The sequence below is a fragment of the Sorghum bicolor genome, chromosome 6 (genome assembly GCF_000003195.3).
Source record: "Sorghum bicolor cultivar BTx623 chromosome 6, Sorghum_bicolor_NCBIv3, whole genome shotgun sequence".
NCBI lineage: Eukaryota > Viridiplantae > Streptophyta > Magnoliopsida > Poales > Poaceae > Sorghum > Sorghum bicolor.
Genome location: NC_012875.2, coordinates 48,744,625 through 48,756,027, shown reverse-complemented (window position 1 = coordinate 48,756,027; position 11,403 = coordinate 48,744,625). Strand labels below are relative to the sequence as shown.

The 11,403-nt window shown below is 41.8% G+C and overlaps 2 protein-coding genes across 3 annotated transcripts; both read left to right on the top strand.

The window, feature by feature from the left end:
- On the top strand, positions 3,288–4,145 carry LOC110436490. The gene has a single exon (XM_021463610.1). The coding sequence runs from the start codon at positions 3,288–3,290 to the stop codon at positions 4,143–4,145; it is 858 nt and encodes a 285-aa protein (XP_021319285.1).
- LOC110436564 (isocitrate dehydrogenase [NAD] regulatory subunit 1, mitochondrial-like) lies at positions 6,965–10,503 on the top strand. 2 transcript variants are annotated; one of them, XM_021463873.1, is made up of 4 exons: positions 6,965–7,652; positions 8,467–8,694; positions 9,463–9,541; positions 9,905–10,503. In XM_021463873.1, the coding sequence occupies exons 1-4, from the start codon at positions 7,119–7,121 to the stop codon at positions 10,177–10,179; spliced, it is 1,116 nt and encodes a 371-aa protein (XP_021319548.1). In that variant the 5' UTR covers positions 6,965–7,118; the 3' UTR covers positions 10,180–10,503. The 2 variants fall into 2 exon arrangements, with proteins under 2 accessions (XP_021319548.1, XP_021319547.1); XM_021463872.1 differs by having other exon boundaries at positions 6,971–7,652; positions 8,455–8,694.

Below are 11,403 nucleotides of genomic sequence, written 5' to 3'. Positions count from 1 at the left end.
TCCAGGTAAACAATTTCCTATGCAATGCTTTATTTTTATTTTTTTTTCTTTCGGATGAACAACAGGGAAACTATCCCTAGGTGTCCAATTTTATGCGTAGTGGTTGCAAATTAAAATAACCACAATGCTTAAAAATATCTAGCTAATTACAACCTATGTCTCCAGCACACTAGCTTCCTAATAAATATTGATTATGGCACATGACTATTTTACTTATTGGGAAGAAAATTTCTAACTTGAAGTGTACAGCTAGATGTGAATTTTGCGAAGAAAATTGTGCTTACTAGAATGCAGTCTTTTCATGTTGCTTATACTGGAAATGGTCATCGATCCATTGTTTTTAGTTTGAAACATGGCTTATTTTTTTTTCTTGATTGGGCAATTGTTCTCTATTAGTTGACTGTACCTTTTGTGTTCAATACTTGTTATCAGACCAGCCTTTTATGGGATTCACATTATTTTAATAATGCATTGTTGGTTTTTGAAGTTAAGAAGAAACATTTTTTATGGATATAGTTTCAATTGCATGGATATGATCATACATGAAAACAAGACGAGACTCAAGGGTAGTGGCGTGGTGCTGCTCTCTGCCTGTTGCCACGCTGCCGTTGCTCCTCTCTTCTTGCCGACACAACCAAGGTGAGTTGGAATGTATTTCTAGGTTTTCATAAAACGAGTTTCAGGTAGCTAAAGAAGGAACTGAAATACAGTTACCAATTACCATGTAGTATTTCAATATCAATGCATCAGCTATCCAATTGAGAGAAGTAAGCTTCACTTGTTTTCATGAAATGAGTTTCTGGTAGCAAAATAAAAAACTACTCTATTGTAGTCCCATGTATCTGATTGCTGCTAGCCCCGATTGAGAAGTAGGCATCACTTGTTTTTTTTCATGAGAAATAGAGGTCTTCAGTAGTAACACTTGTCCGGTGCATCACATTATCATCGATATATTATACTAAATTTGGCACTGTAGCAAACTGAATAGCTGGTGTAACAAAATGTTTGCTCTAATGAAATGTGTAAGCAAACCATTGAGATGCAGTGTTGCTTGTATTTATGTGGGACTGCAATAAAGAACTTGCACTAAGAAATTGCTTGCAGACAGGTTGCTGCTTGCTGCTTCGAGAGAGGATGGTGGTGCTTGTTTCTTGATTAATTGTTCGAGTAGCCAGCTAGGTGTGTTGAATTTTACATGAATTTGTATTTGCTGGAATGGAGCTGATTACAGATGGGTTATATATGCACTAGCCTGCTCAACACACAGTCTATAGGTAAGCCATTCGATCAAATGCTCTTAAACTCATCCTAATAGGTTCTGTGTTGGTTGTACCATAGCCTACATCAGTGAAGGACTAGGGGTTTCCCGTTCTTCCAGTTTTTAGCAAGTTGTGTTCACTAAATTTTGTTGTTACATTTCTGACAGTTTGTACTAAACCTTTGATTGGAGGCCTTTAAGGGCCTCAAATTATTTTTTGTTGTCTAAAGAGTTGACATTGATATGTAGGGTGCAACCGTCTCCAAGTGATCAAGTTCATCAAGAACTCATGTTACCTGGCATTTCTTGGCCATTTTCCTATAAATGTTTGGTCACTATTAGGTTTACTTTGCTAATATACAATATAATTTGCACTAAAAAGTATATACTATTTCGTGCAGGAAAATGGCCACCACCTCATAATTGTCGAGAAAGACACGTCATGCTGGGTTGCATAAGGCTTGGTTGAGCACGCGTCTGGCACTCATCCAAATACAAGGTAGTGGAACATGCCAAATTGTTATGAAAGTCCAGATGAGCCTCAAATTAAGATTTGCCAAAATTAGTTAGCCACAATGAAAGTGGTGTTTTTTGAATATAAACTTTTAGTTTACTGCATTATTGGTTGTTTGATTTATATTTATATTTATATTTAAATGTTACCGTAGCGTTAGCACGGGCAATATACTAGTAAAAGAAGCGCACCACCCTCTAAATTACTCTAGTTTCGCCACTGGTGGGCGGTGGCCGATAACACCAATCACCCTTATAAATGCATTTCTAGAAACATCTCTTAAAGAAAAGAAAACGTTGCTATAAATCGTTATTGTGTAATGCTATACACTGAAGCTAGACTCGTTCCGAATTTTATTAGGCCTTGTTTAGATGTAAATTTTTTTTGATTTTGCTACTATAGTATTTTCGTTTGTTTATACTAAATATTGTCTAATCATAGACTAACTAACGTCAAAAGATTCGTCTCGTGATTTACAGTCAAACTATGTGATTAATTTTTATTTTCGTCTATATTTTATGCTTCATGAATGTGCCGTAAGATTCGATGTGATAGAAAATCTTGAAAATTTTTTGGATTTCGAGGTGAACTAAACAAGGCCTTAGAGCATCTCCAAGAGTTCCCGAAATTCCACTTGCCAAATCTTCTATTTTAGCAACTTGATAAAATATTTGCCAAGTCAAAATTTGTTGTTTCTCCAAGAATTTGCCATTTGGGCTTGCTAAACTAAAAAATGAGGCCCACAAACAGGCTTTTGGACCAACTGAAATAACAAGCAGTGGCCTCGAGCGATTCTATTCTGCGCCGCCGGTGTCGGTACTCTGTACAACCGCGACTCTACTCCTTGCCGCCGCCGCCGAGGTGAAAACTTCCCTGGCAGGCGCAGGTCAACGATCAACTCCTCCACGCATAGGTTCTGACTTCTGACCGTACCAAGGCATCAGGCCTAGATCATCCAGGCGCAGGTGACCATCATCCACCTCCTCATCGGTTCTGCACCTCCCGTCCATCTCTAGGTCATCTAGATTTTCTTATTAATTATACACTTGTCGATCAGGAATCATGCCTAGGAAGCGATCCCGTTCTCGAAGAACATTTGATGAAGAATCATCCGATGACGATGAGTCTCTGATATTAGCCGCTGCTCAAATTGTGGGAAACTTTTCCAACGAGAAAGGTAGACACGGTGGCTCTGTGAAAGGTCATAAGTTCTTCACCGTGATAGACAAGGCGGACATGACATGTTGTATCAAGATTATATGGCGGAGAATCCAACATACGGCCTCGAAATATTCCGTCGAAGGTTATTGTCCTTTTAACATTGAATAAATTGTTTTCTGTGCCCATATTTTCAGAGTTCTCAAACTTTATTTTTGTTTTTCTAGGTTCAGGATGTCTAGGCCTCTTTTATTACGCATAATGAATGTTGTTGAAGCGCACGATGATTACTTTGTGCAAAAATACAGTGCGGCCAATGTACTCGGATCGAGTTGCTTACAAAAAGTCACTGCCGCAATGTGTATGCTCACCTATAGGCTTCCAGCTGATGCGACAGATGAGTATATTCACATTGGCGAAAGTACTGCACTTGAGAGCCTACGTAGGTTTGTTGCTGCAGTTGTTGAGATTTTTGGAGATAAATACCTCAGACATCCCAATGAGGCGGACACAACCCGTTTACTTGCAATGGGTGAAGAAAAAGGCTTTCCAGGAATGTTAGGGTCCATCGATTGTATGCATTGGGCATGGAAGAACTGTCCATATGACAAACAAGGTCAGTACAAGGGGCATGTGGAGAAGCCCACAATCATTTTGGGGGCTATTGCTTCTGAAGACCTCTGGATATGGCATGCCTTCTTTGGAATGCCTGGGTCTCACAATGACATTAATGTTCTTCATAGATCTCCATTGTTTGATAACCTAGCAGAAGGTAGAGCTCCAGAAGTGAAGTATTATGTTAACGACCACGACTACAATATGGGTTATTACCTTGCAGATGGTATATACCCTGATTGGGCTACTTTGGTCAAGACAATCAGGCATCCTATGGGTAACAAGAGGCAATATTTTGCCAAATCGCAAGAAGCAGCGAGGAAGATGGTGGAAAGAGCTTTTGGGGTTCTTCAATCTAGGTTCGCCATTGTTCGAGGACCAGCACGCCCTTGGGACATTGAGACTTTGGCATTGATCATGAGGGCTTGTGTCATAACGCACAACATGATTGTGAAAGATGAGGGATTCTTGGTCGACCCTGATGAGCGTTTTGAAGATGATGGTCAAAATGTCGAACCTGCTCGTGGTCGAGCCGCTCGACCACTAGATGAATATATTGAGGCGCATAGACAGATCAGAGACAAGGATACACATGTCTAGTTGAAAGAAGATCTCATCGAACACCTGTAGAACAATCATTCTGATTTATATTCGTACTAGATTGTGCTTTTTATTTCATCCATGTGAACTATTGTGGAACAATCATCCTTGCTCGTTACTTTTTATTTCATCCACGTCAAGCACACCATTCAAGAACAGTACCATGCACGTAAAGAGACACAGTACCATGCACTCAAGTACTGATGCATACAATAAACAATAATTTGAAGCAAAAAAAAGTATGGATGACATTTTAAACTGAATAAAGGTTCCGATGCTTTGACAGCAAACTAAAGAAAGTAAAGAAAATATTGTGATACATAGGAAAACAAATGAAACTAAGTTGAATTTCCTTAACGCCTAGCGACAATCTGCTGTTGCATCATCTCAAGCCACTGAAGCTGGAAAGGGCCACTAACCGCCATCATGATTTCTTTTTCCTCTTTGAGCAAATCGGCTTCAGCTCTTTTTAAATCCGCATCAGCCCTCTTCTTCTCTAACTCTTAACTCTAGTGCTTCCTTGTCTATTGCAAGTGAAGCCACGAACCTCTCCCGTTTCGCCTTCTCTTTTTCCTTGTCGGACTCCTCCTTCTTTGAACACATCTTCTCCATAGCTGCCATGCAAGCCTCACCACCTCCTCGCCTATGATTTTCTTTCACCTTCTTGATCCCATCAGACCTTTTCCTTGGCTCGGTTTCTTCAGCATCAACAGCTATGACGTGATCATTATTAGTGGCTCCTTGATCCCTTGGCCTCGACACCTTTGCACTTTTTTGCTTCTTCTTGCTTGCTGCTATTTTCTCTAGCTCAACAAGTTCTACCATCTTGGCTTTCCACTTGTCCTCCGCCTTGAGTATGTTCCAACAATGATCAAGAGCAAAAGATTTTTTGTCCTTGTCCCAGCCCGTGTAGAGCTTTTTTGCATCGTTAATATGTATATGCATTTAAAAAAACTTCAAGTAACACATTGAACACATGTTTCATACCTTATCTGTGATAGTTGTGCCACTTTGATTCCTACGTGTAATGGCCTCATAAGCTGCACAAAACTTGTTGACTTGGAACTGAATTGTCAGCCACCTATGCATGATCGAACTCTCTGTACGAACAGCTCCAGTGTCATTGTGTTCCTCATAGTAAGCATGAACTCTTTCCCAAAATGTGCTACGCGATTGATTAGCCCCATTGACGGGATCTTTGCTAACTTTCAACCACCCGAAGCACACTAGTTCGTCCTCCTTGTAATGGAATTTTTTTGATCTCTTGGTTCCCTTTGTACCGCGGCTTGCCTGCACAACTTCTTGGGTGTTTGGAACAGTCAGCTCTTCCAAACCAGCAACACGAGAGTCTTCTCCTTCGAGAAGAATGCCCGACAAGAAACTTTCCTCTTCTCCTTCCAAGAGGCTACGAAATTTATGACAATGAATACAATTAGCAAAGATGATGACACATGTACTGCATTACTGCTACACATGTACTATGTTCATGATAGAATATTGGTTCCTGCTGCGGCACAAGCTGGACCCTAGACTACCAATCAAACGCATCAGGAAATACATGACAGTAGTGCTTCTGTAAACTGAATAAAGGCCGATGTACCAATCAGTAGCAGCAGCAAATACATGGCAGTAGTGCGGCAAAAATTGAATCCTAGTACATGTGACCATTTGTGCTATCTGATCATGGGCACCTCAACATATTGCGGGATCTCGAATAGCTGACAGTAGCAAATTGCGTGATCTGGAATAGATGAACCCTATACACTACCAACTAGAAACCCTATCAATTATCACATATCGATTACCTACAGGAGATGACAGAAACATATCGAGGAAGGACAGGCAGAAATTGATGTACGCGAGGGATCAATTAATCTAGCACCTCAATTAACCTGACGAGGACTATCGATCTACCAGGAAGATGGAGGTGGACGGGAACAGAAACGCCGAACCTGATCCTGACACGACGGGCGATCTCTTCCTGAGATGGCCACGCGAGCGGGCGCGTGATCCCGGACGGCGCGGCGTCGATCGGCACGACGTATCTGGTCCCTGGTCCTTCCTCCTCGATCGCGTCCCTGCTCCCCGGTTCTTCCTGCTCGCGTGCTCTCTCTGGTCCCTGGTCCTTCCTCCTTGATCGCAGTCCGTTGGCGGCCGCAGGAGATCAGTCAATAGATATAGGCCGAGGAAGATCCTGAATTGTCCGTCACTGCGCGGGAACACCGGCATTGAACCGCGGGAGACCGATAGCAACACCGATACGCGCGCGGATAAATGCGCACGCGGGAGGGTGTTTTACCAACTTCATAAAAATGGCAACTTCGAATAGCAAACCATTGGAGAATGAAATTTCTTGTTTTGCCAAAATATTAAGGATAGCAACCTCATTTAGCGAACTCATGCTCGGGTTCTGTACCAAAGGAGGCCAATTTCGCTACCTTCAACTGACGATCACACGATCGAGACTTGTTGCGATGAGCTCTCGTTTGCTGAAAGGCCAACTGAAAATTGACCCGAATATATAAACTAGGAGAAGTTTTAGCAAAGGGTCAATATGATGGCGACGGCCAGTCGGCCACCCATCTTGCCTAGAATCTGGCATTGCGGAACAGTTGTTATTATATTTTTGTGCGTATATATAGGAATTCGTGCACCAATTCGGATGTGGAATGCGAAGACGAATTTTCTCTGTGAAGATATCTGAAATTCCCTTCCGTGTGCGCCCACCTGTCAGGGCTCCTTCATTATTCTTGGGAAATAAGCCGAATCAGGGTCAACTAGTAGCAAATACCGAGGAACCCGAGGGCTAAACCGTGAAACAAAACTATAGTACCCATCTCCACCTTCCCTTTCTCCTCTCTCCCGGATTCCCGGCGACCTCCCACCCTTTTCCTTCCCTCCCGGCCGCCCGCCCGCCTCCGTGATCGCAATTCGCACCTGCCCGCGCGGCCCGACGACCAGTCCTCCCCACCCATGGCGCGGCGATCCGCCCCTCTCCTGCGCCGCCTCGTCTCCGCGTCCTCCTTCCCGCCCGCGCCGCAGCCCCTCGGCGGCGTCCTCGCGCGGCGCACGGTGACCTACATGCCCCGACCCGGGGACGGCGCCCCGCGCGCCGTCACGCTCATCCCGGGCGACGGCATCGGGCCCCTCGTCACGGGCGCCGTGCGCCAGGTCATGGAGGCCATGCACGCGCCCGTCTACTTCGAGACCTACGACGTCCACGGCGACATGCCCACCGTTCCGCCCGCCGTCATCGACTCCATCCGCCGCAACAAGGTCTGCATCAAGGGCGGCCTCGCCACGCCCGTCGGCGGCGGGGTCTCCTCCCTCAACATGCAGCTGCGCAAGGAGCTCGACCTCTACGCATCGCTCGTCCACTGCTCCAACCTCCCCGGCCTGCCCACCAGGCACCAGGGTGTCGATATCGTCGTCATCAGGGAGAACACCGAGGGCGAGTACTCGGGGCTCGAGCACGAGGTCGTGCCCGGGGTCGTTGAAAGCCTCAAGGTACGACGGAATCTCTGTTGGGGTTGGGGAATCATCGGTTATGTGCGTTTCATGTTTATTATTATTATTATTATTATTATTATTATTATTATTATTATTATTATTATTATTATTGTGATTTTCCGGATATATATTATAAAATTCGTGGGGCCGCCTACTACTTCCGCGTATTAAAGTTGGTGGATAGATTTTGCAGGTCATGGTTTTCACGTAAATGACAAAACCTTTTTTTTTTCAAAATAAGTTACCACCATTTGAGTACTCCCATGATCTATTTGCAATGGGAGTGATGTTAGCTTATTAGCTCAATCGGCACGAACTTGGTTTCATCTGAATTTGTGATAACCAAAATTTCTTTAGGAAAGACGGTTATTTTTAAGTTTCTATTGTATCAATGTAATGATCACTTTATGTTTCGAAAGGTTGCAGCTGCAGCTTATGGACATGTCGTGAGCTTAGTATCATGTTCGAATGTTTGGACAGTAGGGAATTGGGTTGTATTCACTTTGTTCATTTATTGATTCACACACACATATAAATATATTGCCAACGCATGAATAAAGTGTGCAGATATACTATCTTTGCCCAACGATCCACATTTTTTATGTCTTGTCTTAATTTTCTTTCTTTGGGTTAAGCCATTTAAGCAATTTTGTCCTATATGCTTCGTGAGTTCCCTTGAGACTTTGCTCAAGAAACTGCTGTTGAAAAAGAGTCCACTCATTTAGAGTTTGTGATCCTTTTCAGTTCTTATTATCTGAACCTTTCTTCCATTATTACTCTTACTGAATGGATTTCCTAGGTGATCACAAAGTTTTGCTCTGAGAGGATTGCCAAATACGCGTTCGAGTATGCTTACCTTAACAACCGAAAGAAAGTCACTGCAGTGCATAAAGCAAACATTATGAAGCTTGCCGATGGTTTGTTCTTGGAGTCTTGCCGCGAGGTTGCTTCAAAGTACCCTGGTATTCAGTACAATGAGATGATTGTTGACAACTGCTCTATGCAACTTGTTTCAAAGCCAGAACAATTTGATGTCATGGTATGCATCTAAATTTCTGAGCATTATTCTGTATATATATGCCGTTTAATTTGGAACACCACATTTTTTATCAAGCAAACCTTGGATTACTTTTTTCTGTTCTGCACCGAGTTCATTTTCTTCTGCATTGTACAATTTTAAACTATCAAATGTCTTTTTGTATTGCTGAGTACTTGAGTTGCAAAGTAGTGGTTCCAATGCCAAAACTATAGAACTGTTGAATAGTTGTTATTATAGATTGTTTGATCTTGCTAGAAGAACAGTTCCTGAACTTTACAAATTCAAGCATATGTAAAAATTTTTTTGTAACCTTTGCTCCTTTTTCTTTAATGACAAAATTGAGATCCTTTTTTTGGGTGTAAACTAGAAAACTCGTGGCTTGTGAGAGTTTGGACTTCAGAATGTGAGAAATTATGGGAATGCTCTGCTTGAGAACCGAACTTGCCATGTGATAAAGATAATGTTTCTCTGAGACAATCAAACCAAGATATATCGGTCTAAATGAAATCCCATTGTTAGGAATGGAAATTGATATTCTTCAGAGTTTATAAGATTTCTGATTATTGTACAGTATTTAAGTGACGCAAGCACATCATTGCCAAGCTAAGCTAGATGCAATATAAGAAGCATGTGCTTACTAAACGTCTTTTCTATTTGTTATCTCATTTCTTTTCTGTTTTCGTAATTTTCTCAAATGCTTGCTTGCAAGTACGCCATTGTTTAGGATTTACCTGCGGGTTCAAACTTATTTCCTTTTTCTTTTTGTAGGTTACACCTAATCTTTATGGCAATTTGGTGGCTAACACGGCTGCAGGTATTGTTGGAGGGACAGGCATCATGCCTGGAGGTAGGGGTTGCTGCTCATTATTATTTGTGGTTTTCCCCTCTGATTAAAATGGGTCTGGCTGCGTTTCATTATTGTAATTTGTTACAGAAATAATATTTTGGGCATGAGCATGACTTATCTCCCTCTGTGCCTACATGGTTATTATTTGTGGTTTTCCCCTCTGATTAAAATGGGTCTGGCTGCGTTTCATTATTGTAATTTGTTACAGAAATAATATTTTGGGCATGAGCATGACTTATCTCCCTCTGTGCCTACATGGTTACATATATTTGTAAAAAAAAACTGTGGCGCTTTTAATTAATTTTGAGTTGGAATAAGTTTGATGCTCAGCCTACTAATCCTTGGTACTGCGTTATGTTGTAGGCAATGTGGGTCAGGACTATGCTGTCTTTGAGCAAGGTGCTTCTGCAGGAAATGTTGGAAATGAGAACATCGTGGAGCAGAAGAAAGCAAACCCTGTCGCGCTGCTTCTGTCATCTGCTATGATGTTGAGGCATTTGCAGTTCCCATCATTTGCTGACCGTCTGGAAACGGCGGTGAAGCGCGTTGTTGCAGAAGGCACGCACAGAACAAAGGATTTGGGCGGTACCAGCACCACCCAGGAAGTTACCGACGCTGTGATTGCCAGTCTGGATTAGATTTCTGGTGCACACCTGAAAAAAAAGTTAATTCTTTGGGGTGACTAGTTGGCTAGTCTTGACTCCTGAGTGTTATTTATCTTCTTACATAGATTTAGATTGCTTCACATTTTCGAGGGATTACAAGGTATCCCTTGTTTCAGATTTTGTTTAGAAATAATTATTGAGGAACCCACGATGATTGTTGTTCATGTGATACTTTGTACTTATCAAGGTAGAAGACCTTGAGTTGTGAAAGGCAAAGGGAATGGATGACAGTCTCAAAATAACATGAATTGAGAGTTGACTCTCAGATTGGAGCTTTGGCCCATATGGTTGCCACTACATTGAGCTGTCTCTTTGGATTTTTCCCTGAGATGAGACTTACTGTTACGGACGTTGTGGTTTTACACTTGGGAAGGTAATGTGCCTGTTTGTTGATTTCCGGCTGTGCGTCTGGTGATCAATGGAGCCGTGAAAAGCTTTAATTTGTATCAACCTACAATTGACATCAAATTTTCGATAATGATGTCTTCCTCTACTTCAATCTTACTTTTCTGTGAAGATAGTGACATGTACGATATCAATCAAGAGTTGAGGTGGACAACAAATTATTATCTGTTAAGTACAATACACCTTATTGTATTCCCTCAATGTCCTTTGGAGGTGCTCATAGAGATAGAGTTTGTGTACGTGTGTTTATAAGGGTGAGTGTGCGTCTGTATTGTATTGTGTAATTCTTAAAAAAAAAATATAAGTCATTCTAGCTTTCTTGAAAAGTCAAACATTGAGTCGTGTAGGTTGCAGTGTTGAAAATGTTACATTAACATATAAATGTTACATCTCAAGTCAGAACTTAACTTCCATCTACCACGTATATGTGGCACTAAAGGCACAATTGCTTATAGCTTAAAAAAAAGGCACAATGCTTATAAATAAGTAGTAGAGTGCATCATTATACAGGATAGCGTTCAAGCACCCAAGCGATCTGTTTTGTTTTAGATGCCTGACTGCCTGAGCCTGTACGCGGCTGCTAATCCCAAACGTAACACTAGAAAAAAAATGTTGTTTTTGTGCAATTTCATAATAAAACTTTCCAGCTTCATGAACAAATGTTTCATGCTTAGGAGAAATTTATTCTGGCATAACGAGAAAGTTTGTTCCAATGTTACAATAAAAAAGTTCCAACATCACCCGGAAAAACTACAGACTGAGACAGATAAAAATGTTTATTTGAAATAAAAA